The 25,622-nt window shown below is 30.8% G+C and overlaps 1 protein-coding gene across 1 annotated transcript; it reads left to right on the forward strand.

Moving 5' to 3' along the window:
- The first annotated feature begins 219 nt into the window (after positions 1–219).
- On the forward strand, positions 220–11,524 carry LOC139514859 (uncharacterized). Its single transcript, XM_071304460.1, has 13 exons — positions 220–323; positions 2,949–3,105; positions 3,980–4,062; positions 5,019–5,138; positions 5,703–5,969; positions 6,587–6,643; positions 7,041–7,115; positions 7,653–7,718; positions 8,169–8,255; positions 8,734–8,799; positions 9,714–9,758; positions 10,270–10,357; positions 11,165–11,524. Exons 4-13 carry the CDS (start codon positions 5,022–5,024, stop codon positions 11,236–11,238), a joined length of 942 nt encoding a protein of 313 aa, XP_071160561.1. The 5' UTR covers positions 220–323; positions 2,949–3,105; positions 3,980–4,062; positions 5,019–5,021; the 3' UTR covers positions 11,239–11,524.
- The last annotated feature ends 14,098 nt before the right edge of the window (positions 11,525–25,622 follow it).

Genomic DNA, 25,622 nt, shown 5'->3' on the forward strand with positions numbered 1-25,622 from the left:
ATATATACAAAGAATCTCTGTGTGTATATGTCTCTGACAACACTGAACGATCTAAATTTATAAATATATATTTCTATTAGATTCTAATATCTGATTAATCCCTTGGATTTGTAAAGTAAGTCTTGCAAGGGTCTTGCAATACAAATCCTCGATAATCCGGAACTCCATGGCATTTCCCAACAGATTCTAAAACTATGTATTGACATTGACTGGTTTCTCTCTCGTCATTTTATTTCATATCCGTTACTTATACATCTAGGTGCCCAGATTAAAAAACTGCCGAAGTTTTCCAATTCTAGCTGCGTAAGTCAGTACAGAATACAGTAAGTCAGAAATAAATTATCAAAAGGACTTTAAAGAGCCACGGATTTATAGCCGGCGGGTTTATGGGAAAAGGGGGGGGGGGGCTTTTTTGGGGAAAAAAATGGCTGCTTATATAATCAGTGACAGAGCGGGCCCCCTCTTAGGTCAGTCAGTGGGCCCCCACTTATGAACATTCCTGGATCCGCCACTGATAGCCATTTAAACTAAAGCAGAGCCCATACATCATTTGTACATACAGGTATTAATATTTGTGATCTATGATAAAGAGTTTATATAAATATATAGACTAGTTAGTCCAAATAATTCTGCCGTTTTAGTACTGTCTTTCGATAATACAAATTTGGACACCTTCTAAAGCAAAATCAAAAATAGCCTTTCTCGACAGCATAATAATTTGGACTAGTAGACTAGTATGACAAGTTCACAATCACTGACACAGGGGTTGAAATCTTAGCAATAAATGTATAATATAATAACAAGCACTTAATTCTATCCATGGGAAGGTCCACTATCAATATATTTATAATTCTATTTATATGGATAGTCAACCTTCCCATGGATAGAAACAACTTGAACAAATGCCTATGAGGCTATGTGTATAAATGTAAAACTCTACTTTACAGTAGTTGAAATAATTATGACATTTGCCAAGGCAATTTTTATTTTTTTCTGTGATGCCATCCTACAATGACGTCTGGCAAGGCTATTTTAATATTTTTCTGGGAGGCCTTCCTATGTCGTAGGATCTAAGAAGGTGTCGCCAGAAAAAAAGAAAAATAGCCTTTCAGACATCATGATATTTTGGACTACTTGTCTATCACAGTAGAGATTCTCTCAAATCAAAGCTCTAAGTACTGTGAGGGGGTCTCATTGTTGGGGGTTCTGATCCCAGATCCAGCTCACTGTTTTGTCAAATGCCCATATCCCACTTACACTATGTATGTTAAGCAACTTTCATTTTTTGTAATTACATGTCCTGCAAGACTCCATTTCCTGTTTTTCACGGCACAATAATTTGCATTTCACGTGTCATGCCTACACAAAACCCATTAACACAGGTCTTGCTTAGCCCCAATGAGACCCACTTGTGATAGTTGAGTTTGGAATATTTATACACCTTTATTGCTAAGATTTTAATTCCAGTACTTTGACATAGCTGTCATGATTGTTGTCTTCTGCTATTTAGAATATAATACCTGGGCAGGTATGGGGAATCAACAATTATTTTTCCCTGGCCTAAGTAACTTCTAAACAAACGTTGAGATTTACGAAGGTTTTATATTTATATAGATATAAAATCCAGTGTTTGGTCACTTTCAAAATATGCATTCGTTTACTATGGTTTTATATTAGATCATTTTTTTCTATCTCATATTACATGTATTAATTGGTGAAAAAAAATTATCATTTCTTTTTAATCTCATATTAATTTGCGATTTTTTTTTATTAATTAACAATACTCTTTTCCAATACAAAGTGATCTACACTTTCTGAAACATGTCAATACTTAATGTTATGTGAAATCTATTAAGTGGGCATTGCTTATATTAATCTTTCTTTTTAAATATAGGGTTTTGCTATTTTTATTATGCCCCTCCTACAATAGTAGAGCATGTAGAGGGACATAATGTTTTCTGGTTTGTGCATCCGTTCTTTTGTCAGTCTGATAGTCTGTCAGTCTTTGTCTGGTTTCAGCTTAAAGTTTTTGGTCAAGGTAGTTTTTGAAGAAGCTGAAGTCCAGTCAAGTTGACACTTTGTACACTTCTTGTTTATGATATGATCTTTCTAATTTTAAGCCTAGGTAGACTTTTGACCCCAATTTCACAGTCCGCTTCACATAGAAAAATGAAAGTTGCGGTTTCAGGTTAAAGTTTTGGTCAAGGTAATTTTTGATGAAGTTGACAATGGTTGAAGTTCATTCAAATTAAAACTTAAAACACATGTTCCCTATGGTATGATCTTTCTAAGTTTAATGCCAAATTAGATTTTTTACCCAATTTTACGTTCCTTTGAACATGGAAAATCTGCCTTTGAGAGAAGCATGCAAATTTATTTTTGTTACTGTACTTGTTTTCTATTAAACTAATAGGAGAAAAAAGTTAAAATAAAAAACATGAAAAATACAAAAAACACCTTAAATTACATAAATGGTTTAAATTATACAAAAGTTAAATTTTAGTACAGCTTATTTAAAAATGATAAGAAGAAATATAGTTACCAATGAGTTAAAAAAAGAATGTCAAGTTTGATGCAAAAAAATGGGATGATTTTTCTACCTTATCATAAAGTAACAACTAATAGTGTAACAAATGAAGTTAGTTAAGAAATAAAAAAGTGTTTTGCTTGATTTTTTGTAACCTTGAGTCTTCTTTAAGAGCAAGTTTTGATCATAATCATGATAGTATTAAGGTTTTTTGAAAGTTTTAAAATGCAACCAATATTATACATGACTTTATTTCAATTTTGTCTGAGTCCTCTACTTGCATACTGGGTTATATTGATATGAGTAACATCCTCCCCAGATATTCAAATAGGTTAATTTGGGCAGTTTAAATTGAGGGCATGGTCACATGCTTATTTAAACAAGTTGAGAACATCTTTTGATTATTTATTTTTATCTTCAGGCAGAAGAAGAGATATTGGCAAGCCTCCCCTTGCACAGATACAAAGCTGTAGATAAAACCTTTTCAAGTTTGGAAAACAGGAAGTCAAGATCCAACTTTCTAACAGACCTTCACGATACACTTGACAGTTTACACCTACAGTTTGCAAGATTAGAAGGTACTTAGTTTATTGATTAAATGAATAAGATTGTCCTCTTATACAATGGATTATACACATTTCATTGACCTTTGTGACAAATATATAAAAAGAAACAAATTTTTGCATTATTCAGCATTTTGATTTTTAAAAAGTTGGTCTTGTCCTGGTGAGATACTGTTCTAATTTCTTTAAACAAAGTGAATTAATTAGGCTATATTTAAAATATAAAAATAAGTTGATATGAATTAATGAGACAATCTTCCTCATCAGACCCAAGAGATCCAATGTTGTAAAGTAAGCAACTATAGGTCACTGTACCACCCTCAAAGATGAGTAATCCCGATATCCCTTAGCATAAACTTATCAGTTGGGAACCAGAAAATGTAAAAAAATTAAAGAAAAGATTTAGGAATAAAACAAACACGATCTTCAACCAGAAACAGCAATCAATGTATAACATGTATAACATGCTCCTGACTAGGGACTGGCACATACATAATGTCAGAATCCGTCCCTAATGCGTGGAAATGACATAAAAAGTTATTAACTATAGAATTAGTTGAAAAAAAATTAACAATGTTGACTCATCAGACCATAGGACTCATTTAAACCAAGGAGAACCAACTTTCCCAAAAGTGTTGTACAATTTAAGAAAAATATTGATCACAGAGCAATTGCTGAAAGCATTTGTTATGTAAATATTTAAAAAATATCATCTTGTGCAAATCTAAAATATATTTATTTTAAGAAATGAAATAATTATGATCTCTTATGGTTTTATAGCTTCTTATATGTTTTTTTGTCTTTATTCATGTCAGGATTTTAAATGTGTAGAGTTTGAGCCTTCCTGTTGATTTTAAATTTGGAATTTGATTATTTTTGAAAATTTTAGATGACATACCAGCAGTCAATAGTAAGCCTACACAAAAGACAAAGACAAAGTTTGTCCATAAGAGTCTGCATGAAGAACTTAGGGTGAGTACTAAATTACTTATTTTATTGACCACCCATGATAGTGATGCACATGATGTTAATTAAATATTAAATGTTATTTATGCCCAAATTGATTTTTTTTTAAAATCTAATACAATGGTCTATTAAGTCAATAAAATATTGATTAAAATTGAACTTTAAAAGTCATTCTGTACAGTAGTAAAACTGTTATTGTAATTGCCCTTGTAAAGTGTGCCCTGGTACATAGATATAGGAAGATGTGGTGTGAGTGCCAATGAGACAACTCTCCATCCAAGTAACAATTTAAAAAGTAAACCATTATAGGTTAAAGTACAGCCTTCAACACGGAGCCTTGGCTCACACCGAACAACAAACTATAAAGGGCCCCAAAATTACTAGTGAAAAACCATTCAAACGGGAAAACCAACGGTCTAATCTATATAAACAAAACGAGAAACGAGAAACTCGTATATATTACATGAACAAACGATAACTACTGTACATCAGATTCCTGACTGATAGTCTGCTCCCCCATTTCTCTACGATGGTTTCAAATTGTGTGTGATAGTTGTGATTTTCTTATCAGGTAGAAGTTGAAAATACTTGTCAATGAAAAGGATATTAACAAACTTTAATAGATCTTTAATAAGTTTATCCTACAAAAGTAATTGCAAAGTTGTGTTTGTTATAGGATTTTTATATTAAATTTGCATTTTGATATAGCTAATGTAAATTATTAGTTCAATTTCCAATAAGGATTGACATAACTTAAGAGAACATTGCAAAATAAAGTTTTTTTCTTTATTTATTGAAACTAGGTCCATGACAAGCATTTTTAATTACAGAGTAAAAAAAATGATAATACCAGCCTGGATGTGATAGTTCACAATTAAACAATGAGTTTTTTGCCATGAATATGAAGGTATTAAATGCCTTTGTGTAGTAATGTAGTACAAATTTCTGAATTTATATTTTAGATCATGAGAGAGGCTCATCCAGAATCAGGTGCAGCAACAAGACAAACTTTTTTAAACACCTCTAACAGACTGTGGAGAAAGAAGGTGATGCCTCTTTTAGGCTTCAACCCAGCAAAGCATGTAAGTTTGAAATACAACACCAATAAAAATTTCCATTTGGATATCTGGATTTGTTAAAAAAAATTCGACATTGCAATTTCAATTGTATGAAATGAACATGATGTTTAAACCTTGAAAGGATGTGGTATGATGATGATGATTGCCAATGACACAAATCATCACAAGAAACCGAACAACACAGATATTAACATCTTAGTATGAGCCACTGTAGGCCTTCAATAATGAGCAAAGCCTATACAGCATGGTCAACTAAAAAACTTTATTATATAAAATCAGCAACCATGCTCACAACATACCAGAATGCCATGTGTCCAAATACATGCTTTTTAATAATCAATATAATGAAATGTAGGATAGTGGTTTTATTGAAATAGGAAATAAATTGAACTGATTGTTCGCATGTTAATGATAACTTTTTCAGCAGCATGTAGAATAAACAGCAATGTTGTGTATAAGAACATGACTTATTTACTGTTTTGAATAAAAATAGAATGTCTTACAGAACTCGGTAGATCCTTTAAATGTAATGATTTATTGTTGACATGAAACCCATTTTAATTCTAGGAAGGTACGTTTGGTGGTTCTTTCAAGGAACAGATTTACCTGTCAACCCTCCCAGAGTGCTGTTTTGACCTGGTTATAGATATAATCAACTCCCATGAAGCTGGTTTGCTGCACCAATCCAATAGAAAAGAGACTACCATCAAACCAGGACTTTTCAGACATCTTGTCAGCGTCAAATCTGAAGTAGTAGTTCACAGACATCTAAGTCAACTGAATAGCGGACTAGTCAATCTGCCAGAGTTTCGTCAACAGACCAAAAATATAAAGGTAACTTATAAGTAAAATGAAGAAGAAAAACTGATTTAAAAACAACAGCATTCTTTTTTTTGTTAAATAGGATGTATTTATTTTGATTTATAACTTAAATATCAAAGATCATAAATTGCCCCTGTTATAATAACAATGATAAAAAATGTTGCATATTTTCTTTTACCATTTTTTTTAAGTTATAAACATCAAGTTACCCTTTTTGTGAAGCAAAGTGCAAATTGTTTTATATCTAAAAATCAAATTTAATGACAAAAAATCAATCAGATGTTTTTCCCTGATCAGATTAATGTTTTTTTTTCAAAATTGTGAATTTGACTAACGTCTTGTTGTATGAAAAGTTTTTATCATTTAACAAACAATTGATTCAGTGCAAATAAAACACTGAAAGGTTGTTATAACCTATTCAAGTTTGCAAAAGATGAAGCAATTTTTAAATTAAAGAATTGAGTGAATTTTTTGAATTATAAAAATGTCTTTAATTCTATACAATCTCTCCATAACAGACAAGGTTCAATGTCCATTTGAAAATGGTTGACTGTGGTAAAGATGTTGGTTAATTTATAAATAGCTTAAATTTCTTTTCAGTCAATATTGATTTTTTTTTCATCTTTCAGGTTCAGTCTCAGAGTCAAAACACCACATCAAATGGACCAACAGTGAGGCGTTTACAGGTATGATATATATAAAGAGATGTGAAATATTTAGTAAAATTTAATCATGTATCAGGTTAAAGACTTTAAATCAATAGTTATTTTATAAAGAATTGACAAGAACACAGAATTAAAAGGCAAAAGCCAATTTTGTATTGTATTAAACCAGTGTAAAATTCCTTAATTGGTCAAGGCAGGACAACACCTCGAGTCAAAAGGCAAAAAACGAATTAGAATTGTTTAGAGTAAAAAGTCTAATAAACTCTTTTTTTTTGTTACCACATATCCAAATTAATACTATACCTGTTAACATTTATTTGAGATGGAGACAAATTTATAATTGCAACAAATATTTGAAATATCCGAATCAATACATGACTAAATGCAACAGATACATTAAATTTGGTTTTTTTTGTAGAATGAGATTCTCCGGCTCAAGTCCAGAGTTGAAGAGTTGGAAGAGTTGGTTGAAAGAAATCAAATACCAGATCAGGTACTTTTTTTTTTACTTTGTGTGCGATTGTCAGTCTATTGTCTTTCACATCTGTTCATACCAAAATAAAGGACAGAAACTCATGTTTGCTCAATAAAAACAACACAGTAGTGTTTTATTATAGATAAATTCTCTGTTAGACATAAACCTAACAAAACAAAAAAAATAACGAACATGTAGAGGCTTACAGACAGTCATCAACAAAGTAATATGCCAAGCTTTAAATTGTATTTTTTTTTTAATTTATAGGATAACATAGCAAAGTGTGTTATTTAACTATTTTACCAGATAAAATACATCAGTTTGCAAATTTAGATGTATAAATACCACTTACTTTTCAAAAACACTTGTACCAACTCAATATGAAACTGGTTCATAGGCTTTAGCAGTTTGAGCTGTTTTCAATTTGATGGATATAGACACTTGATGAATTTAGGTTGCTTTTCTAGATAGCTCTTTGCTCATATGTATACACTGAAGTAACATCACAAAATAATATATATTGAAACTCTTTTAACATGTTAAATGTCTTTGTAGGATGTGTATGAATTTGAAGACACTGACTTCTCACTCAGAGAACAAGATGTGGAGGATACAATTCAGGTAAGCTTTACATTTGTCAAAGTTAAAATTTGTTAAATCATGATAATTGTAAGAACTTAGTATGCATTTATAACAAACATAATTAACTGAAAGTCTCGACGTTACAGTACACATTTTTATGAACAAGCAGATTTTGAATATTTAAGGTGCTGATTGACAAGTGTAAAAGACAATTTAATAATCTTGATTTAAGAAAACAACTCAACACCAGTGTTATGCTGAACCATTATAATGACCCCTAAAGCCCTGACTAGTTTGATGTTCCTAAAATAATATTTTCAATCAACATTTTACTTTATACATTTCACAAATAAATATAAATGAAATTTAAATTTCACATCATTACCCTCATCCATTCGTTTGTACTAACAGCTGATCTGACAATATAATACTTTTCTGATAAGAAGTTTTGTTGCATGACCTTTAATGAGAATGTTTTTTGTCTTTTAGAATGAAGAGTTGGAGTTGGATGTCATTCCTGATACACCAACAGGTTCACAAGTTCGAACTATTCCAGAAACACCATCCACTTCTAAGGTATATTATCTGGTTGAGATGCCAGTAGATAAAAGTAAATGAAACATTTAAATGTGTTCGCTATGGTGCCTTAATTTTTTTCTTGTATCACTTAACAATTAAGCTTTTTTTTTTAATTTGGTTTTCAGTTTTAGCCACCTAATCAACTGAAAGAAAAGACATTGTGTAAATTTCACCTCAAAGTCAAGGAAAATACGGTTTTATATCCTAAATCGAGACCTTCAAATTTGTATAATTGTTTTTTAAGCAGTTTATTCCGTACAATAAATGTAAGATTTTTAGTCAAACATATCTGAATTTGGTTTATTTATGCAATATATAATTATTTTGCACCTTTTAATTGCAAGAAAAATATTTTGATCAACCTGGCAATTTGAATCTGGATCCACTTTTAGACAGAAGTTATAAACTTTTGACAACATTAAGTCAATTAACATCCTTAACATGACTGATTGTTAAATGGAACAATTTATTTTAGGCAACCAGTAGCAGAAAAAGAAACAAAGAAGGAGAGCTTCTAAACATCCTTGACAGACTGCGTGAGGTATGAATGCAATTCAATTCAATTCAATGTTTTATTTAAGTCTCATCTCTCAACAAGTACAATCAATCTTTATACATTGTAAAATAACACTATATAAAATGAGAGCCATTCTATACAGAATTATAAGAGACTATTAAAATGCTTAGATAATAATAATACATAATACGAAATAAAATTCTATGTACAATATATAAAATTTCTACGTCTTTTTAAAATTAATTGGCAGGTTTTGGCACACACACGAATCATATTTACATCTGAGAATAAAAACACGAACTTTTGATTATCATCCAAAGTATTAAAATTATCATTTAAAATTTTAGCAACATGATATAAATGGTTTCTTAAATCGTCATAAAGAGGACATCTTAATAAAACATGCGCTTCATCTTCAATAAAAACTTCACATATGCGTCATGCATGGTTTTAGTTATTTAAGCTAATTGGATCATAATTTTAATAATTTCATGCAAGTTGAAAATTGCAATATTTATTTAAGAGTTCATTGATTATTTTCGTCCATTAGAAAGTACTTCATTTAGGATTACCAATATTAACCTATATGCATACATTTAAATAGAAATCAACCATTAAGCATCTATTAAATATAAGTAACTTTTTTAGTATAAGAAAAGTCATAATTCAACAAATGTGGATTGTTGACAAATTTAAAAAAGATTTACTGATACAAAAAGATAAGTCTGTGATTCAATTTAGTTTGTTTATACTCATACATATGGAAATATGGTTATATCAGTTTGCAAAATCATCTCATATTTTGTACAAGATAGTCAGATGACAATAACAAGTAATCATATTGACTTTCTCTTTAACTTATTTAATAATATCACTGGACTCTTAATATGAAAATGTTATGACATATTTTTACATTTGTATTTATTTTATTTTAATAGCGAGCTGAAAAAACACAAGAAGATGAGCAGACAGAAGAAATTCAGGTAATATAATTTTTAATTAATTTCTCATGATTTATGAAAACAGAATATGTGGTATGGATGCCCATGAGACAACATTCTACCAGAGACCAAATTACCTAGAATTTATAGCTTGTATTGATTTTTTCAACCAGAGATTCTTTTTTCTTTCTATTTATTGTAATCTTAAACATAAAATCAGCAAATTTTTTTGTTTGTCAATTTAGTATTAATTTTGTTTTTCTAAAACTATTTTTGATCTAACAATGTCCAGCATTTACACTTGCTTACATATCTAGACAGATTAGCAGAGAGTTGTCTAACTCTGATCTCAGTTTAAAATACACATTTGTATGGGTTCTGCTGTGTGTAATTTATACACTATTGAGACACTACAAAACTTCTGCAATGTCTTCCACAAATATGAGAAATTCTTTACTATTAATATGCATTTTACCTTCAATGTTACTGCATAACTTTTCTTTTTAACAGTTTTTGTTTGTGAAAATGTTTAAAATAATTTTATTGTTTTTAGGTTTATTCCAAAGGGGAAAAGGTGTCTGCCTATTATACCATTGATAAGAAATGGTATGATGCTGTTATAACTGCAGTTTTAAAAGAGGGTAAGTTATTATTTTTCATTGATATAAATTTACAAATAAAATGTGGTAGCAATACAAATAACGAAATGCATGCTGTCAGTAGATCATATTTTTGTTAATAATTTGGGATATTGTCAAAATCCTTTTATGGATTGATATTTTTATATTACAAATGTTAATGTCCATTTGCAAATACTTCAGGCATATTGAATAAAATTGAAGTTTACTAAAATGAAACACCGTAACTGCTTGAACTTGTCACCATTTCTTCTCACAATAATATTAATAATAATATGTAAATTGTAATTAATTTCAATTTTTTTAATTTTTTTTTTGTGTAACTGAAGTAGTGTCTTTTTAGTATATGTATCACAGAAGTTTACATTTGATAAAAAAAAAGTGCTAAGCACTTTCACAATAAACATTGTATTAACAAATAACCTGAAAAACAGAAAGCGAAGCAGTTCTGGGCAGGACAGAGGAGTCCTTGATTTTTACATACCCCATTTGCCAAGAAGAGTACAAAAGGATGAAATCATAACTCCTCTTATCATATAACATTCTTTTTCAAAAGCATTTTCAATTACACCTTGAAACCTTGATTTTCATATAGATATGTCCTTTAAACTCAAACATGAATACTTCTAAAAGATGAACAAGCATACAGCTAATAATATTAATATAAACAAGATGTGGTATGATTGCCAATGAGACAACTATCAACAAAAGGCCAAAATGACACAAACATTAACAATTATAGGTCACCATACAGCCTGGAACAAGTTGATATCTGTTTAAATGTAAATATGCTCTTTTATTATTTTACAGGCTATCGCATCAAATATGTGTTAGATGGGTTTAGAGAAGTGATCAAGGACACTGCATTGTTGAAGAAAATGTGAAAAAGTGTATAAGAACTTATTCTGAAATGATGTGCTATTGTTTATAGTGACAAACAAGTGTTAGGAGTAATAATTTATTTATTTATTTCTAAGTTTAACTTTTTATGTGAGTTTTTGTTATATCATTCAGCTATCTGGATGGTTCTTGATGCAATTTTAAGAAGTTTGACAAAAGACTGTATTAGGAATTATGTGTTATTGTTCATAGCGACAACAAATGTTTTGATCTGTTTTTAAAGAGAAATAATTTATTTATTTATTTATTTATTAAAATGATTAAACTTTACTTTCTTATGTGTTTTTGTATGTCACCAAACAGCTATGTTGTTTCTTAAAGTTATAAAACCTGCACTTTATGAATGAGATTTATCCAATCTTTGTTTATTTGTGTGTCTGTCTGTCAAGTTAGTCCAATAGATATATTCCAGAACATGATTAACAAAATGACATAATAATTGGTTTGCTGACTGAAAGGGATGATATAACCAAAATGTACAATCAAGATCTGTACAACCCATAGTGTCAATTTGCCCATTTGATTTGTAATGCTTAGCCTCAACAACATGTGCATACTCATAGTTAAGAGTTGGCTCAACAAGTTGAATATTGTATTTGGTGAAACTTTGACATTCTAAATTAATATGCATTGTTCTTTCATTATTTTATATGCATCGGAGATCACCCTGGATTTTGGTGGGGATTATGTTGCTTCATCTTTAGTTTTTTATCTTGTGACTTGTGTGCTTTTGTTTGTTTGTTTGTTCTTTTTATTTTTTAGCCATGGTGTTGTTCAGTTTGTTTTCGAGCTAAATACTTTTAGTTAGTTATAGAACATAACTGACTTAAGTCTTTTTTCTCCCTTTCGATCTTCTATTAGGATTTTTTTTACTCCCATGGGATTTTTTTACTCCCTTAGGATTTTTCTTTCTCCCTTAGGATTTTTTATTTTCCCTTAGGATTTTTATTCTCCAATATATATTTTTTTCTCCTTTAGGATTTTTTTTCTCCCTTAGGACTTTTTTTTCTCCCTTAGGACTTTTTTTTCTCCCTTAGGATTTAATTAATCCTGTAGGATTTTTTTTTATCCTACAGGATTCTTTTATAGTCAGAATATCCTATAGGAAAAAAAATATCCTGTAGGATTTGCTTTTTTTTTTCCTAAGGGATTTTTTTCCTCCTAAGGGAGAAAAATTATCCTATAGGATATATTTATATTCCTAAGGGATTATAAATCCCATAGGATATTAAAATCCTATAGGATATTAAAAATATCCTATGGGATTATGACTTTATCCTATAGGATTTATAAATATCCTGTAGGATTTTGAAAAATCCTAAGGGAAAAAAAAAAATCCTATGGGATATTGACACTAATTTCACTCGTACTGCCGAACGGGGCGAGACATATCAATTTTTTTTTTTTAATTGCTTTACCTATGGGTACAGGTATGTTATTGCCAAGTTTGATAATTCTACCTTAAAAAAAAATGTGGTCCCAATTTGCACTTACGAGAAGTGCAAATTAATCCGAGAACATGTTTATAATAATTACTTTTATTTATCATGTTTTGATACATTGAAAATTGAATAAAAATCCAATGGGGATGCGAGTGATCCGTTGTTGCATTTTTTTAAGCATAGAATTTCCGTCTTAGAAAATAGCAATTTTGGCTCACACACATTTAGCAGGATTCAATGGTGGTGCGATTATGTTTGCTGGGTATAGTTGATTTTAAGTTGTATTGTCTCTCATAAAGTATAATTATCGATAATTTTTCAATCAGGGAACTTCTAAGAAACATATAGGTTCGATTCTCTCAAGCATAGTTGATTCGAGCTGAGTTTGGATACTGGTATACTATTTTTTTGACATTACGTATTTATGCATGCCTATCACGAAACATTTTGTGTTTCAGCATTCCCGAAGAAGATAAATCTAGAAAAGCGCTTTTGATAATTTTAATTACTAGTAATAAAATGTTTTTTCATTTAATAAAACATATTACACTTTTTATTGAAATGTCTTTTTGAAATGAGTTTTTATTGTGTTTTAGGTACCTGTAAATGTGGATGTGACTGTACTGGTCCAACAAACTGCAAATGTGAATCTGGGTGCTCCTGCAAGTGACATGAAGACAATAACATCCCGATCAACATACATGTAGTCATAATTGTAACTCATATCATTCATAAAAGAATTCGTGATGTTCACTGATATCAAATAAACAATTTTTTAATTATCTTTTGGTTGAAAAATATGTATTCATAGATATAAGAAGAAGTGGTATGAGTGCCAATGAAACAATTCTCCATCCAAGTCTTAATCTATAAAGTAAACCATTATAGACAAAGGTAGGGTCTTTAAAACGAAGCCCCGAATAGCAAGCTATAAAGGGCCCCAAACATGACTAGTGTAAACCCATTCAAACGGTCTAATCTATGTAAAAGAACGATAAACGAGAAATACTTATTAACCGCATCAACAAACGACAGCTACTAAACACAACTGATTTAGGACAGTTGCAAACAAATGAGGGTTTAAAAGTTTTAATAGGAACCAACCTTTACCCTTATCTGAAACAATAGTGAAACATCACAACATAGAAAGATGCACTATACAATATCAACTGAAACAGCTGAACTCAATCAAAATACAAAACATAAGTGGACATACACTGAAAAAATAAATATGATCAATGTAAATACAAAATCAATAAAAAAAAGTGACTAATTAAAGGCAACAGTACTATACCGCTGTGAGATATTAAACAATTTCAGTAAAATGACAAAAACCTTGAACAAAAATCCACCAATTGCAATGACAATCATATAAATAGGTAAATGAAAATAGTTGTGTTGTAAGGTATACAGTTTAAATGGAGAATGGATTTTACAAAATAAATAATAATTGTTGTTCATAGTAAGAAGAAGGTAAAATTTATAGTATATTTTATACCTATATACTTATCAGCACATTTGGAAACCGGTTGACACTGACAGCAATCATTTACATGGCCGAAATTTATTTCCTTGATTTGATAGTTGTAACTTCTCACTCAACTTGTCTTGTTCATAAATACAAAGTTCTGTCTAATTGGAATAGTTAATTATAATCTCCAATGCAGGATGATTGACACGATTTGCACATCGTAGAAACTTTGTATCAGGTCTAAAAGGGGTCAATTTCCGGTTGCAATCCTCATCCTGGTCGAACTGCATTACGGAACTTATTATTGTATTTGTATATTTGTACTCGTCCTGAATATGGATGAAATAGTTGTCAATGGAAATTAATTGCTTAAAAAAAGAGCTAGAGTTATCCAGCTTTGACTAAATGGTAATTTGTTACATGTTAGATAAGATGTTTTTGACTAAAGAATGCGACATTATATCATGAACCTTTAAAAATATCTTTGTTTTCAAATAAGGACCCAAATAGCGTCCACTTTTTTATCATACAGTTTTCACAAGAACATTGTCTCAAAAGTTTGTTTATATGTATATTCCTATATTAGAATTTATTTGTTTTTACCTCTCTTTACTTAACTTTATTTTGCAGGCTTAAAGTTGTTATCACGAGTGTTGCTTTTAAGGATGGCCGGTATTGTTAACCTTTGTAAAAAATTGAAATGTATCATATGATTCTTTTTCTAACGCAATTGCTTAAAAGAGGGACGAAAGATACCAAAGGGACAGTCAAACTCATAAATCTAAAACAAACTGACAACGCCATGGCTAAAAATGAAAAATCGTACATGTACCTTACAATATAAAATGTTATCTATACTACCATTGCAAAATAATCCTTCAAGTTAAACGTTATATTTGTTTTCCCCATGCCATTTCTTGATGTCAATTAGGAAAGAAAAAATAAGGGTCGGATTTAGGTTCCACCAAAAAAAGGCGAAATTGTCCGAAAGGGTAAAATCTCCGAGCGAAGGCAGTCGATTGTTTTAAACGATGTGACGCAAATAAAAAAAGATGCTTTGACACTATATCTGCCCTTAAATTTTTACTAGATAACATTTTTGTTCGCTTTGGAGATTCCGTATATCGTCAGGTTATCGGAATTCCAATGGGGACTAACTGTGCACCACTTATTGAGGACCTGTTTTTTGTATTGCTATGAGTTACAATTTATGACTAAAATCAGCAAAGACCCATCGAAACAACATCTGATAAACAAATTTAATAATACTTTTAGATATTTGGATGATATTTTGGCTCTCAATAATGACGACTTCAGTATGTATACTAAAGAAATTTATCCTGTTGAACTTACTTTAAATAAAGCTAATACTAACAATGACCACTGCCCTTTCCTCGATCTTGATATCTATATCACTAACGGAAAGCTTAATACTAAAATTTATAATAAAAGAGATGATTTTTCATTTCCTATCGTTAATTATCCATTTTTAGATGGCGACGTTCCCTTGTCACCATCTTACGGTGTTTATATATCTCAACTTGTACGATTCGCTCGTATATGTAACAATGTTTTACATTTAAACGAGAGAAATTTATGTATTACTGAAAAATTATTACACGAGGGCTTTCGATATCACAAACTAGTCAAAACATTTACTAAATTGTATCATCGGTATAAGTACATCATTCGTAAATATAGCTCAACATGCAGACTTCTTGTGCGCTCAGGTATTTCACATCCAATTTTTATGGAAATGTACTTTATAAAGCACAAAAATGTCAGTATTCACCTCAGAAACTAACCAAACCTTTAAATAGACTTATTAAAAAGGGATATAGTTATGATACTGTTGTCAGGTCATTAAAGATTGCATATTTTGGCGTTAATATTGAATCACTTATAGGGTCTTTGCATCCGAACTAAACACATGTATTTAAAAACCAGTTGTTGGCATGACACGTGCACGGGTTATGTTCTTCTCATATATGTTATGATGGTATGATACTAAACTCCTAACGGGAAGGATTGTGCCTGATATTCATATGATGAAATCATAATCTTTCAATCAGTTTAATTGAAGTCTGGAGCTGGCATGTCAGTTAACTGCTTGTAGCCTGTTGTTATTTATATATTATTGTCATTTTGTTTATTTTCTTTGGTTACATCTTCTGACATCAGACTCGGACTTCTCTTGAACTGAATTTTAATGTGCGTATTGTTATGCGTTTACTTTTCTACATTAGCTAGATGTATAGGGGGAGGGTTGAGATCTCATAAACATGTTTAACCCCGCCGCATTTTTGCGCCTGTCCCAAGTCAGGAGCCTCTGGCCTGTGTTAGTCTTGTATTATTTTAATTTTAGTTTCTTGTGTACAATTTGGAAATTAGTATGGCGTTCATTATCACTGAACTAGTATATATTTGTTTAGGGGCCAGTTGAAGGACGCCTCCGGGTGCGGGAATTTCTCGCTACATTGAAGACCTGTTGGTGACCTTCTGCTGTTGTATTTTCTATGGTCGGGTTGTTGTCTCTTTGACACATTCCCCATTTCCATTCTCAATTTTATTATTTACGAAAAAGGGTACTAAGGGGATGCCCTCTACGACTCTTTAATCCGACGCTGAAAATGTAGTTCTGTAAGTCTTTTAAACATTTGATAATATACTTTTAATGGTATCAGTGTCTATATACAATGTACATGTACATACTAGTATTGTATATACTAGTATATGTGTTGACGGGTAAAAATCTCAAAATTATATCGTCAAAAATTTAAGTTATGAATAGATCCTCAATGTATGAAGTAACTGAAATAAGCATTGAATCTTTGTTGATGCATTGTAATTTGAGATCATAATTGCTACATGTAAACTCTATCATTAGCGTCGAAGAAACAAACTATTAACCTCAGGACCTGAACTCCCTGTTATATAAACATCGAAAATGAAGTTCTTATAAATGGTTGATTTTCAAATAGAATTTAAACTCTTTAAAACTTTACCGAAGAATAAAAATGTCTGTAAATCAATAATATTCCAATATTCCTTTCAATATAGTGTACACAAACGATTAGATAAGCACTTCTAAATATTTACATAGCAAAACAGCACTGCATTTTAGGCTTAATATTATCATCAATCAACAAATATTAACAAATAAACTTAGGTTTCATGTTACTATAATAAAGACTTCTGGTAAATTAACTTCGTAAGACACGTTCCGTACATTTCAAGAATTACATGTACTTCTCATTTTATTTTAAATCATTTACGTGTTTTTTATTCCCAGAATGCAGGAATTTAGATTAAGAATGGGATTGTTAGGTGACAGTATGGACAATGATGTAAGTACATGTATTTTTATATATATCGTCTGCTCTTTGTTTTAAAAGATTTTTGTACAAAATACTTTTATGTCAGCCTTATCTGAAGTAAAAAAAAAATTAATCTAGATGATTCTAGAAATTTAACAGTGACTTTCAAATATCTGTTCAAAATAGACACACATTTGTCATTTAGGGGCCTTTTATAGCTGACATCGCGGTATGGGTTTTGCTCATTATTGAAAGACGTACAGTGACCTGTATAGTTGTTAATTTCTGTGTCATTTGGGCTCTTGTGGAGAGTTGTCTCATTGGCAATTATACCACATCTTTTCTTTTATATACACTAGATGTTTTGGAGTTTAGTATGACGTCCATGTTCACTGAAGTAGTACATATTTTTATTAAGGGGCCAGCTGAAGCCCGCCTCCGGGTGCGTTGTTTTTTTGCTGTGTTGAAGACCCATTGGAGGCCTTCGACTGCAGCTTTATGGTCGGGTTGTTCTCGTTGACACATTCGTGCTTTCCATTCTCAATTTTATGATTGGTCGATTGGTTGAATTTTGCTTGCTAAACGTCCAGTGACGAATGTTTCATACATACTCATGACATGTGAGTACCTATTTCAGAACCTATCTTTAAGTTAATATTAAAGATAATGGGAAATAATATTAGACTACAATATTATGCATTGTTAGAGTCTAATGTGTAGATGTGAACCTCAACACATTAGTTTGAATAAAAGGAGCGCAAAAAGAGTCAATTTCAACTGAAGTCAATTTGGATCTCCACATTACTTTTAGTTTTAAAATCTGTTGCATCATCCCAATGACAATGCTTGGTTACACTAGAACCCAAGGTCTGTGTCGTACACATTGATAGCCAGTGACATCCTTTTCAAACGCTATATAAAGTGCAATTAAATTCTTGCAGCGCATGTTGATTAACATTGGCCACTGTCTAAAGCGCTATGTTATGCAGAAAAGTTAACAAAAGCATAACTTTATAACAGACAGTGTATGTGCGCATTGTGCAAATTGAAATAACAGTGACATTTGTTTCAAACGCTCAATTCAAGATTAAAATTACACTGCAAATTACCTAGTATAATCTTATAAGTAAAATTTGTATCTTTTTAGAATTTTGTTCTCGTTCTTTCGATGCCAAAGTTATGCAATATATTTTCCATTGTGTTTTATATCATACCCCTTTTTAAAAATTTCGATTGAGATATCCTTAGCTTAAAGCATTGAATGATCAAAAATATATATCTCATCCGAATCAAAACCACAGCTTACATTTTGTCAGTACAATCTTTTAACTTGGCAATGTTTATGTTGTACAAATTAAAATTAGATTAATTTAAAATATAATCGCTTTAAACTGACCAGTCTCACGAATGAATGTATTCAAACATATTAATTTGATTAAGCTATGAATAATCTCTTTGTTCCAACTATAAATATATTTAACATATATCATCTGTACGGGAAATATAAATATTGAAACCGAAAATGAGAAAATTTGCTAAGATGCATGCGGTAAGAATATTTATTTTACTGTTAACTTGAAATTAATGTTGTCATACCTTAAGTTACTATACAATTAATATTATATCTTCTTTTAACCAGCTATTATTAATATGTTAGCATGTAAGGTTGCTCAGATAAAAGTCTGTCGTGCTATGCAGTTTTGAGGCCTAAATGTTGTGCTAAGATTGCATAAATATTAAATAGGTCGAATAACTTGCATCTGAAAATACATCTTGGTCTTTGAATAGTGCTCAAAAATAAAAATCGAGCAAAACTCTGTCTAAGCCAATTGAAAGAATATGGAAACATATAATTCCTCTATTTTTTTTATAATCTCAAAAGATTCAAGAGGTCACTAGTAAATTGTAGGTATTTTTTAAAACTGTAAAGTAAAATGCAAGAGGGAATCGCGGATTTTTGAAAAAGGGGGCTTTGTTCCATAAAAAGAGGAATTATTTTGTGCAACCAAATATATATTTATTTTTTCCAATCACCGGGGGAGGGGTGTCATTGAAATGAGACTTCTTTTAAAATCTCGTTCCTGTTTTTAAACTGTGTTTCTACTCTCGAGGCTTTGGTTTAAGTACACAGTCAATATTATAGAACGAGAAACAAAATTTGGAAGTCTGGATGTTTCATCAAAGTCGAAACAGAAGACCTAAATATTATCAAAACTATGTGAGTGGTGCATTTCTATTTCACAAAATCTGTCATTACATATGTATGTTAATTTCTTATTTTTAAAACAAACTTTACAGTACGGGTGGTTTTTGGGTATTTTTTCCCTCACCAGTAGGCTAGATATATAAGGATGTGGTATCACTGGAAATGATACAACTCTCCATCCACGTCACAATTTGGAAAAAAAAAAGTAAACCATCATACGTCATATATAGATATAAGAAGATGGGCATGGTATGAGTGCCAATGAGACAACTCTCCTTCTAGTCACAATTTGTAAAAGTAAACCATAATCCGTTCACAAAATAGGACTATTTGACGACAGGAAGATCAAAATGTAGTTCATTGGAACTTTTAAATTGTATACACACAGCATCCGTCTGCCTTTCTGCTGATAAGTTTACGGATGCCAAGAAAGAACAATAAGTATAAATAACGTCAGGTAACGTTGTTCAAAGAAAACCGTTGGTAGTTACGGAGAAAAATTTAAAAGTCTGACAGGTTGTGAGAAATCTTATGAGTATACAACTAAACACATTTAAAGTCTTAAGAGGTAAATAAATTGAAGTGCAATAGAAAAGTAAACAATATAACCGCCTTTGTGTTTATTTATCCCCAAGAATAGGGCTATACAAACTGGATTATTGTATGCTTCTCTTGTACTGGTACCCTCATCAATTAAATCACAACTTTGTTCTTTATCCATGCTAAACATTTTATTTGATTAAGCGCCCTGATCGTCAAGTGAACCATAAAAATGTTCTGTCAACCTATTGTATTCCGTTCAAAATATTATCATCTGATTTACAATACATGTAATCTTAAGTTTTGATTCGATATTTAACACCGTTTATCCTATCCATCTATCTCTACACAATATTTATACAGAATTCAAATTTGTGTTTGATGATCGGATTAAACATACAAAAATGGTGACTTTAGAATCAAATAGGAACGTAGAGAAAGGCAGACGGGTGGAATTGCCTCCTATTTTAACTGATACTGAGGTATGTTTCCTAAAATTTCATTTTAGAAGGATTCCCGGTAAAACATTTCATATTTTCGTCATTTTAATGCATATATACTAATAGTTAATTTTAAGGACTATCCTCTCGTGTGTAAATGATGTGGATTCGACCCTGGACGGGACAAAACAAAGTCGAAATGACTGGTTTTCTGTGTTTAAGTTAATCTTGTCAAATTTTCTACAATTAAGAATACAATAAGATTTTATTTAAAATCGGCATGTGTTGCAACTTGACTAAAACATGTACATGTAAGAGCAAAGGCTACGCGAATTTGATTAAAACCATATATAAAATGTGTTCAAAGAAGGATGGTTATCTTTTTAGCTAGAATATATAAAGTCGACTTAGCGCGTGGGTCTTGCACATTTAAAGGCTAATTCCAACAAATGATAGTAACCTTTGCATGTAATATTTGCCACTGAACGTTGCACGGCTAAATGTTCTAAATCATATATTGTGGAACACGATCTTGCACTTTCATTTATAACTTAGTCTAGTTTATTTTAAATGTTTTAGTCGAGCTTTCGTCGAAATAAGTTTACCGCTACTTAAAAATATTTTTAAGAATATAAATCACAAAAAAATACAAGGTACATGTAGATCAAATTCTTTCACAACTTACCCTATATGGAAGTTTGTAAATTATAAAAACCTGAATGCATGAATGATTTCAGAAAGAAAATACGATATATTACGTCATTTAAGTTATACATACTAATTTTTTTAAAATTTTTACAATTAACTTCTCTTCTTGTGAAGAGGACCTTGGCATTTAATACACATAATTAAATGAAATTTTAAACATAGGTTCAACCACTTTAATCAAAGACACGCAACAGTATACCGTAAAACCTCTAGACCAGAACCAATATCAGATCTTTTGATAGTTTTAATTATCAAATTTGCTTTATTTTGATATTGTGTCATTTCTTTAAAAACAAAAGTTTAAAGATTTTATCTTAAATTGTTTAATAAAAGAATACACTGACAGAATCGTCGTTAATATTACACACGGTTATACTGTGTTGTCCTACTGGTGAAAAGATTGGCCTTGAAATTTAACTTGAAAAAATCAACTGTCCTTGTATTTTCAAAATAGTATGAAATTCAAAACAGTGTAGCTGTGGCCATTGATTGACACATTAAAATCATTCATTGACTGGGACAATTTAGGTTCGATTGAAAAGTCGTGTAGTTAATAAGTCATTCAGACATGAGAATATCTGCAAGTGGAATTTAACATGGGAAGGAAAATTCACGTAGAGGAAAATGAAAAGGGAAACGAAATCCCCCCTTTTTTCGTCGAATCACAGGTAGGGTGTTTTAAAATTTGAAAAACTGAACATTTTAGTTCTTTGTACAAATCAAATTTACAAAACGATTGTTTGTCTAGTTTACAAAAAGAACATTGTTACTAGCAATAAATTAAAATCAGGTCTTGGCAAACATATCGTATAAATTTCATTTAAAGTAAAAGTTTCTTTGTAAAAACAAATTTTAATTGTAAGACGGCACGACCAAGCATAGATACAGAGTATTAACCGAACTATGTGAAGATTTTACTATTGATCTAATACTCAGTCAAAAGATTTGCCGATCATTTTATCTATGAAATGACGGATGGTATGCATGTCCTATCTTTGAGTTAGGGTTTAAGGTGAGATTATATCTAGGATTTTGTTAAATTCATCGACATTTTAAAAATCTAAATGTAATATGCGTTAAAATTACATTTATGAGTTTATAAAATGAATTTTTATGGTTTTCGGAATTTTAAAACTAATTTTTGATAGTGGTGATGTTTAAAACATTTTAAAATCAATCCAACCGATTGAAATTTATGTTTAAATAAGATATAAAAATCTCTTGTATTGCAATTTTATGTTAGAATAATGATCTGAGATGCATATATTTTAAATATAAAGTAATCGTAGATAATGTGGTAAAGACGTCTTATATTGGTCGTGGATTGCTTTGATCTTAATCTTATTAACTTTTGAACATAAACTTAATGTTTGATTACATACATAAGGACCTATTTGTTAATGTTTGTATTAACATGGGGATGTAAAACATGGCTGCACATTACCGGGCTTTAAATTCTCCAAAGTCAAAATCGTTTGAATGCTCTGATGTTAAATCTCGTTGTATAGATATTTCTACTGGATATAACAATTGCAGCATTGTCCAAAATCTTTTATTGGATATATTGTATATATTTAGAATATAACCCTTTGTGCGTGCTAATTGCCGCTTTTTAATTGAACTGAAACTTGCAACGATTTATTTGATTTGACATTCAATGACGGATTGTTCATTTTAAGGTAAACAAGCAAGAAATTGATCTTTTTTTATCTTCTTTTTCATTTTTGATGCTGTTTCCATTTTAAAGATGCCATGTACTTGGAAAGAATACGTAAACAACGTTCTTTTGGATAGTAACTACGTTTCACGTGCTGCCATTTTAGGGAATGACGGGAAATCATGGGCGACGTCTACTGGATTCTACGTTTCACCAGCAGAACTTCGTGAAATCATTCCCGCCTTTGTTGATTCGACAAAAATCAGAAATGAAGGAATATGTTTGAACAATAAACGTTACACGTGTACCCGAATGGACAGTACTATCATGGTTGGTCGGGAAATAGCTACTGGATTTGGTTGCGTTATTTTCAAGTGTAAGACATGTTTAATAGTCGGAGTCTATGAGGACGGAGTACACCCTGGAGGGTGCTATAACATGATTTCAAAAGTTGGTGACTATTTGAAAGACCAAGGGTATTGAATATATACAATAAGATTTATTCAAAATGTGCAATATAAGGTATTGACACGGAAACATCTAAAAGCATGAGAGTGGTGTTCATCTAACTGATTTAGCCAAAAGGTGGTTCCGACGTTTTAAGATGTGTTTGGATTATGATTAGATTCCTAGTACATACATCCTATTTCCGAAGGAGTTAGTCAGTAGTTATGGTAGTTATTAAATAACAAACGTCTGAAGGAACTTTGAGACAACATAGATTATTCACCTTACTATGACAAAGACAGGAAGTAATAAAAGACGGAATAATCGGGTTGTTCTAAACGCTTGTTTTCATTAGAAATCTCAAAAGTCGTTACTCTTATCTAACTTATCTCAATGCAATACTCGACTGTATCCTTTTAAAGGATTTAAGTCCAATATTTGTTATTGGATTATTTGGCTTGTATTTATCTTCATTTCATATAAGTACATCCGAAATTTTATGCATTACTTCTTATTTTATGGAGATTCATTCCTTTTCATATTTATATATTATTTTGATTTTTTATTCATAAATTCAAGATTAAAAGGTAAAAATTGATTAGTGTTAAATTGTAATTGTTATTCAGGAAATATAGAATTTCTTTTCAATGAGTTTCCATATTGAATCAATTGCAAACATGACTGAAAAGGTATTGGTTTTCCTTAGCGGAGAAGTACAAAGGTATATACATTGAAAATGTTGGCCATTTCAAATCTCATTAAATAATCAATTTTAAAGTGATAAAATCACGCGAAATGGATTAACACTGAAGAAATTCAAATGTTCTTGAGTACAGATTAAATCAACAAGAATTTGTTACAAATTATATTTAATGGATCTTGACTTTATGCACTACTGATCTGTCAATTGGAAAACTGATACATATACATACATGTATGCATTTGAAATAAAAGATAAAAGTTGTAGGGTATTTAATATGATATTTAGGTAGCTATAATCACTCAGATTAAAACATACATCTATGTACATCATGTACTACATACACGCATACATATACGTTACGCTTGGTTTTTATGTTAAATTTTCGTTTTGAATGACTTGTTTATATGCAACTGGTCGTTAAGAGTATACCAAAGGTCCATGATCTAGAAGTTGAAGGTCCTGAAGATTTTGATTTAAAAGACTTATCATTGGCTATAGAGTCTTTGTTATGCCCCACCTACGATTGTAGAGGGGCATTAGGTTTTCTGGTCTGTGCGTCCGTTCGTCCCGGCCGCTTCAGGTTAAAACTTTTGGTCAAGGTAGTTTTTGATGAAGTTGAAGTCCAATCAACTTGAAACTCAGTACACACGTGCCTTCTAATTTTAATGCAAAATTAGTGTTTTGACCCCAATTTCAGGGTTCACTAAACATAGAAAATGATAGTGCAAATTTCAGGTTATAGTTTTTGGTCTAGGTAGTTTTGATGAAGTTGAAGTCCAATCAACTTGAAACTTAGTATTCATGTTTCCTGTGATAATGATCTTTCTAATTTAAATACCAAATTATAGTTTTTACTCCAATTTCATGGTCCACTTAACACAGAAAATGATAGTGCGAGTGAGGCATCCGTGTACTATGGACACATTTTTGTTTTAATAAGTTGCGCTCTCAATGACATATATACATACATTTGATATTCAATATTCGTAGATTGCAGAAAGCATATATACCATTTATTTGTACTAGCTTACATTTAGAAGTAGGTAAAAAAGAGATTGCTACATGTAGTTGATTTTTTTTTACTGTGATGTAACCTGTACTGTTAAATATATACTTTCTTATGGTCCTTGTTTTATTACGCGTTAACTTTTAGAATTTTTCAATTCCAATCAATGATTATATTGACATTGATTAAACCAGACCGCAAAAAAAAAAACCACGAAGCTCAACTGTGACCTTATATTACAATGTGCTAAACGAAGAGAAAGGATATTTAATTTTACAATTTGTATTCTATAAAAATACTGCAACATTTTCTTGTATACATGTTCCTGTTATTGGAACAACAGTTGGCTGAATGCAGGATAAAAATAATTTTTGGGTGAATCCAAATTTTCAAAAAGTAAAAATAAGACTAAATTGCGTTATCTATGGTAG

The sequence above is a fragment of the Mytilus edulis genome, chromosome 1 (genome assembly GCF_963676685.1).
Source record: "Mytilus edulis chromosome 1, xbMytEdul2.2, whole genome shotgun sequence".
NCBI lineage: Eukaryota > Metazoa > Mollusca > Bivalvia > Mytilida > Mytilidae > Mytilus > Mytilus edulis.

Coding starts and splice junctions, on each gene's coding strand:
- LOC139514859 (XM_071304460.1), top strand. CDS start 5,022: ATGAGAGAGGCTCATCCAGAATCAGGTGCAGCAACAAGACAAACTTTT. Junction 5,970..6,586: donor AACAGACCAAAAATATAAAG/GTAACTTATAAG, acceptor TTCATCTTTCAG/GTTCAGTCTCAGAGTCAAAA. Junction 6,644..7,040: donor CAACAGTGAGGCGTTTACAG/GTATGATATATA, acceptor TTTTTTTTGTAG/AATGAGATTCTCCGGCTCAA.